This window comes from Gopherus evgoodei, unplaced genomic scaffold (genome assembly GCF_007399415.2).
Source record: "Gopherus evgoodei ecotype Sinaloan lineage unplaced genomic scaffold, rGopEvg1_v1.p scaffold_53_arrow_ctg1, whole genome shotgun sequence".
In the NCBI taxonomy this organism is placed as follows: Eukaryota; Metazoa; Chordata; order Testudines; family Testudinidae; genus Gopherus; species Gopherus evgoodei.
Window position 1 is genome coordinate 754,973 of NW_022060074.1, and position 6,912 is coordinate 761,884.

At 39.2% G+C, this 6,912-nt stretch overlaps 1 protein-coding gene across 1 annotated transcript; it reads left to right on the forward strand.

Moving 5' to 3' along the window:
- Positions 1 to 693: 693 nt before the first annotated feature.
- On the forward strand, positions 694 to 1,632 carry LOC115643248 (olfactory receptor 8S1-like). The gene has a single exon (XM_030547134.1). It carries the CDS (start codon positions 694 to 696, stop codon positions 1,630 to 1,632), a length of 939 nt encoding a protein of 312 aa, XP_030402994.1.
- The last annotated feature ends 5,280 nt before the right edge of the window (positions 1,633 to 6,912 follow it).

The window sequence follows — 6,912 nt, forward strand, 5'->3', positions numbered from 1 at the left end:
TCCCCAGGTGAAGTAAAAACAGTTGTATCTCTGTTGATGTTAGAGGGACAGATGAAAGAGTTTTAAGGCTGGAGAGAAACAGCAAGTGAGAGAATTGCTTTATGTACAGGTGGTTAGGGCCCTCACCTTAAATGCAGGAGATCCAGTATCAAGACCCCTTTTCTACAATGCCTCTTTAATTATTTAACCACAGTGGAACCGATTCAAGAGGAGAGACAAAGTGAGGCACACATCAGACTGTCCCGTAGTCCCAGCAGGGTACGGTTTTTTGTCATTACCTATGGGGCCTAATTCTGCAATTTAGGTGCTTAAAGTGGCAGTTAGGGGCCTAAGTCCTGTTGTGCATCTGGCCCATTTTGTCTCTTTACAACACACAAATTCCAGCCAGCTTATCACTGTTGCTTTCTCTAAGTCTTGTTTATTTAAAAAATATATATTTTACAGGATACAATAGGGCTCTCTTTCTATTCATCCAACTGAAGAGATTATCACTATATGCCACTTCAATTCACTTTTATGATACTACTTAATTTTATTTTATTTAAAATGCACTTTGTACAGCCTGAAATAGGGTTCTCTTTACATTCATGCTACAGAGAGATTAACTTCATATGCTGTTTCAATTTACTTTTATTAAAAGTTTTAATTTCATTTGTTTTCTCTCATCTTTCAGGTCACAGTTTTCCTGAATAAATGCCAATGAAAAATCAAACCACAGTGACTGAATTTATTCTCCTGGGACTTTCCAGTGAACCACAGATGCAGATTTTCCTCTTCTCAGTGTTTTTAGTTATTTACCTAATCACTCTGGTTGGTAATATAGTGATCATGGTGGTGATAAGAGCTCATTTTCACCTTCACACCCCTATGTATTTCTTCCTTTTCCATTTATCCTTTGTTGATATCTGCTATTCCTCGGTCACGGTGCCTAACGGGCTGAGGAACTTCCTAGCAGAGCACAAAACTATTTCGGTCAATGGCTGCATTGCTCAGATGTTCTTCATCCTCCTCTCAGCTGGTGCTGAAAGTTCCATTCTCTCAGCCATGGCTTATGACCGCTACGCTGCCATCTGTGACCCATTGCGTTACATGGAGAGAATGAGGAAAGGGATCTGTGTTCAGCTGGTGAGTGGGGCATGGACAATAGGCTTCATTTATGCCCTTCTTAACACTATTTTTACTCTGAAGTTGCATTTCTGTGGCTCCAACCAAATCCATCATTTCAGCTGTGAGCTTCCTCCTCTGTTACAACTGGCCTGTACTGAGACCCTCACCAATCAAGTGGTGCTTCTTACTTCTGTTGTGATATTTGGCTCAATCTCCTTCCTCCTCACGCTGATCTCCTACATTTACATCATCTCCACGATACTGAGGATACGCTCTGCAGAAGGAAGGCATAAAGCCTTCTCCACCTGCAGCTCCCACCTTATTGTGGTTGGTTTGTTGTACCTGACAGGTTTTCTCCAGTACACAAAACCCAGCTCTGTCTCTTCTGTGCTGCTGGATGAAATATTCTCCATCCAGTACAGTGTCTTGACCCCCATGTTAAACCCCATCATCTACAGCCTGAAAAACAAGGAGATGAAAACAGCCCTAAGGAAAACATTGGGAAAATTAAAGTTTATTAGGTAACGTTGATGATCTTAAATAAATTAAATTACATATTTTTACATCAGACAGCCTAGAACTGTGGATAACTGGTGCTTGGGAAATTCTCAACTCAGGTAACTGATGGACACGTTGGGACAAAACCTCAGTTGGTCTAAATGAGTGTGGCTCAGTTGATGCCAGTGAGCCAGATTCCCAGTTGTACAAGAATCACTGGAACACGGGGACTGGATCTTTGGTCTCCTAAATCCAGAGTGTGTGCTTTGAGCACTGGCCTGTAGAGTCAGTCACACATTTCTTCCTTTCCTCTATCTCCATATCTCTTTAATCTGGTCCACTGACGTCAGAGGATCTATGGCCAATTTATGCCAGCTGAGATTCTGACCAATTCTATATATCTCTCCTCTTCCATTGTGGAGGGAGCCAGGGTGCCAAATTCTGGTTTTGTGAATCTCTGTGATTTTCCAGGCACTTCAAAGTTAGGAGATGTGATGCTGAGCATTGCAGAGCCTATGTCCCTTTGTGAACCTACTCCTTGGTGTAAATTGACATGGTGCTGTTAAGTCAATGTAGGTACATGGATTTACATCAAATGTGGCTCTGACCATAGTGTTCATATGCTAAAGTGATTTTGTTTTCCTCAAATTTCACTCATTGTCAAGTTGGAAAGCCCTGTGTATCGCTGAGTGTCTGCTGACATTATAAACGTAGTAGGAAGTGGTGCAGCTACTCTGCACCCAAGGGAAATTCACCTTTAGATGCAGAAACCCAGCTGGTGAAAAGCAGCATAGCTCCATTGAAATAAACAGGGCTACTCCAATACATGCCAGCTGAGGATCTCGTCTCAGTGAAAAAAGATATGACTTTGAATTCATCCATTGCCAATGTTTGAATTATAGAGATATGATCTGGGGTAAATGAAGAGTCAACCAATAGGCTGAGCTATTCATATGAGTCTAGGGGTGTCAGGTGCCCAACTCCTATTGGATGGGAATAACTTAGTCCCAGCCTCTTGCACAAGGTCAGCCTGAAAATCTGTGGAGAGCAAGACATGGAATCCTGATCTCTTCATTCCCTGTCTAGTGAGTTCAGCCACAATTCCATACATGTGCCCACTTCCATCACTCTTCCCATCCCATCCTAGTACTGATGGCATGCACTGTCTGCTCCATTTATGAAAGACACCACCCTCTGCTCCCATTTTCACAGGGAGAATTTCTTCTTTCAGATTCTTCACACAAAATAAATAGAGCTAGTTGAACAATGGGAGTATTTACATGAAGAAAACCACATCCATCTTTGTTATCCAAATTCAAAACTTTTGCAACCTGCTTACTAAGCATCACTCTGTTGTACTCTCCATTCTTCATGGCAGCAATCATGGGTACTTTTAAGTTTGTTAGTTCTGGTCAACATTTTTACTATGATTTTTTTTTGAATTTTCAAAGTATGGTTTCACCATGATAGAATGTTTTTTTCCTGGAAAATCTGAATTTTAAAGTAAAATATTTCAATTTTTCATATGGAAAATCTAAACAAAAATTTCATTTCAATTTGACCTCTCAAAATGAAATCATAGATTTTCTTCCAAAATGTCAAGCTGAAATAAAAAAAAAATTGAGTTGACATTTCAACTTGACAAAATTACAAAATGACAAAATTACTCATCTCAATGTAACTTAGATCAAAATATTGATTGAGAATGAAATTGACACTTCAAAAGGCTGGCTTGTTTCAAGAAAAATGGACAAAATGAAATGCTTAGATAGTTCTGCGTTTAAATATTTTATGATTTTTTCCTTTCACAAAAATGTTGACATTTCAACTTTCTGGCCTATGTTGGGTTTAAAACAAATGTTGAAATATGGAATTTTCTGGGTAATGAAAATTTCTTTTTCTGACCATCTATAACATCCATATAGAACGAGGCATGACAAGGCCTTAATCTCACCTAACTGTAATATAAAATAAAAAATGATAAAAGAAGATATGGTATTTCCAGATTCTTTATTTGTTATATTTAAGTCCTTTGGGTCATGGACTTTCTTTAATTTTATCTGAAGCACAAAGACTAGAAGTTTGTTGGTGTTTAACAGATGCTTGATAGTAATAATCACCTGTAATTTGAGGAAAGTAAATGGGCAGATGTATTGCAGAGGTTAATATATTAATGCACATAAAATATTTTTGAGATCTCTGGGACAAGAATGCTACTGAAGAACACTGCTCTCTTGTAATCCATTTTCTGTGTCACAGAGTCATAAAAGTAGCCATTCTGAGACAGACCTGCCATCTAAATCCTCTATCCCATTTCTGACAGTGACCAGGAACAGATGTTCAGAGGAAGATTCAAGAACCTTACAATAGACATGATATTTAATATTCCTTTCAGTAATGTTATCATAATTAATCATAACTCTGGATATTTTTTCATATTCTATTTCTTTTTAAATTTTTCTACATTTATGGTCTAAGCGTATCCCTGTGGCAAGGAGTTCCACAATCTAATCGTGTGTCTTCTTCATACCATCTGCACATGCATGGAAAACCATCTCAACACTACTGCACCCAATCATCCCCATCATCTTATATATCTTTACAGAAAGAAAGAAAGAAAGAAAGAAAGAAAGAAAGAAAGAAAGAAAGAAAGAAAGAAAGACCTGACTGAATGGGTGTTTTCCATTGAGATCTTCTGGTTTTTGTGCATTTCTTCTTCTCTATAGACATGATACTGCATGCACTGGAGCATTTAGACTAAACGGACAGATCCCCATAGCCTTTCTGCATGTGGATATCCAGCTGAGGAGAGCAGGACTTTCACTTTTAGACCACTTGCAGGCTTGAGCCCAAACAACACCGTATATGATCCCAATCCTGCAGACAGATTCACAGTGATGGCAGTGGTCCATACTCACACTTAATTTGTTCTACCTGTTCACTGAAGTAAGCCTTTTGCAAGACTGGGCACTAGGTGAATATTTATATGAACATCTGAGGTTTCAATAAGCCTATGGAAGTGTGGGATCTAGGGGTCGATAATTAAGCCTGCACTTTGGTAGGGCTTTGAATGCTGGGTACTGAGCAAGAGACAGGAACAGATCTTGAAAACAGTGGAAAGAAAACCATTAAGATTGGTGCTTGAAGTTACAAAGATTGACCATGTTTGGAATGAAAAAAGTAGGGAAAGTGTGCAGGTGGTACCAGTTATAGAAAAGCTGAGGGAGGCCAGGCTTAGAGTGTGAAAAGAAGATCGGATAACAAGGGGTTAAATTTAGAAGAGGAGGGTAGGTACACCCAGAACTAGGTGGATGGTTGTCATAGTAAAGGATTTGATTAGCTACAGAGTTTCCGAGAAATAGCATTCAAGACAAACTGAAATGGATTAGAAAGACACAAAGAACCAATCCTATATAGATGGGAGTAAGGCTGCAAGAAAGATTGAGTCCAGTAAGTGCAGTAACAGGTTGAGATACTATATTTCAAGATTGTCACTGTGACAGATATGAAAGTGTCCTGTAACATCCTGCACAAACCCTAATGAATTACCTTAAAGCTTATTGAATTAAGGTAAATGTCTTTGAAGTTGATTGTATTAAAAATACAAATATTTATGGACTCTTACAGTATTTTATGGAGCTCATTTAGGAGGAAGTTCTGATTAGTGCAATCTCTGGGAGATATTAGGAACTTCAAAGGACATTTGGGGACAAGGCATGTGAAAGGGATTTTCAAGGAAATTCTAGGAGAAAGAGGAAGGGAATGTGACTGACTCCTCTGGAATCCTGCATTTTGAAGCTGCATTTTCTGCAGAGACCTACTGTCTGGCTGATTACATTTTCAAGGTCTCATCAAAGAGCTAAAGTGGATAAATGAGTCACTCACAGAGTAAGGAGTTGTTCTAGTTCTGAGCTGAGGATATGATGTACTTGAAACAGCAGGAAAAATCCTGTGTGGAGTTTGAAGGAGAGCTTCTGCCAGAGCCCCGGTTGCAGTTGGGGGTGATCGCTAGTAAGCTTATTAGCATATGTATAGATTCTCTTATTATTTTTAATACATTTTCTCTGTAGTGCTTTTACCTTATGAACAAAACATGCTTGCTTAGAAAGATCTGTGTGGTAACTTACAAATATAGCAAATACACTCTTTAGCGTCTGTGAGGAGAGAAGTGAAGATGGTCTGTTAGGCAGGCTATCCTTTACTGGAAATAATAAATTGAAGTCTGAGAACAGGTTATCCTCAAAATACCTCCCCAATTGGGAGAGAGATGAGGGTCTCCTCTTAAGAAAGGCAATGGCTGGAGAGTTGAAAGCCTGAGAATCGGTGCTGTGGCTGGACCATAGAGGGGGAATACAGATGCAGTTGGTCTGAACTGTGACAGTCATTTTACAATGTGCCCCATTTAAGGAGCAAACTACATTCAGCAGATCCTGAGAGTTGACATCCAGTTTCTGGATCCCAGCCCCATGATTCCTTTCCTAGGGATAACAATGTCCTCCTAATGCACGTTTAGCTCCCTTGAGGTGCTGGCTGAATTCATGTCCACAAGATATGGAGTATCTGCCTTATAGAGGATGTCCTACCCATTGCACAGTGACCCGAAGAAAAATTCTGTGTAGCTCGAAAGGTTTCCTCTTTCACCAATAGAAGTGGCCCAATAAAAGATATTAGCTCACCTATCTTGTCACTCAGATAAATAGATAGATAGATAGATAGATAGATTATGATGGAAGGATAAATGCCACATAGAGAGGAACAAAGAGAAATAATGCAGACAGTGTGCTGTGTCATAACATATTATAAAATCCAAAATTATGTATAGCAATCGCATGAGGAAATGCTCAGAAATATATGGGATAGTTTCTGATCTCTTGAAAAAGGCATAGACACATGTCATTCATTAGTCAGTCAAATGTTAGCAATGAATGTTGGCCTTGAGTCATTTGTGAACTCACCCTGATTTCTCTGAATGCTTTGACAAATAATTTGGATGGACAATTTCTTTTGCCATGGGGTTGCTCATGACCTGCTGATGCTGCATGTAGATGACAACCGCATTGAATGGGTGAATAGATTTTTCTATCTGGGTAGCTGTTTGACAGCACAAGTTTCTATATCTGAAGAAGTCACACATCTGATGGCTTTTGTGCCAATGACATTTCAGCACCTTCAAAGCCCTCTGTTTGGGAGGCAGAATGTCTATGTGACAACTAAGACACAAGTATTCAATATGATAGTGATGACAACTCTGTTATATGGAGCAGAAACATATTAATTAGAAAGAGCTGAGAAGAGGAAATTAAACAG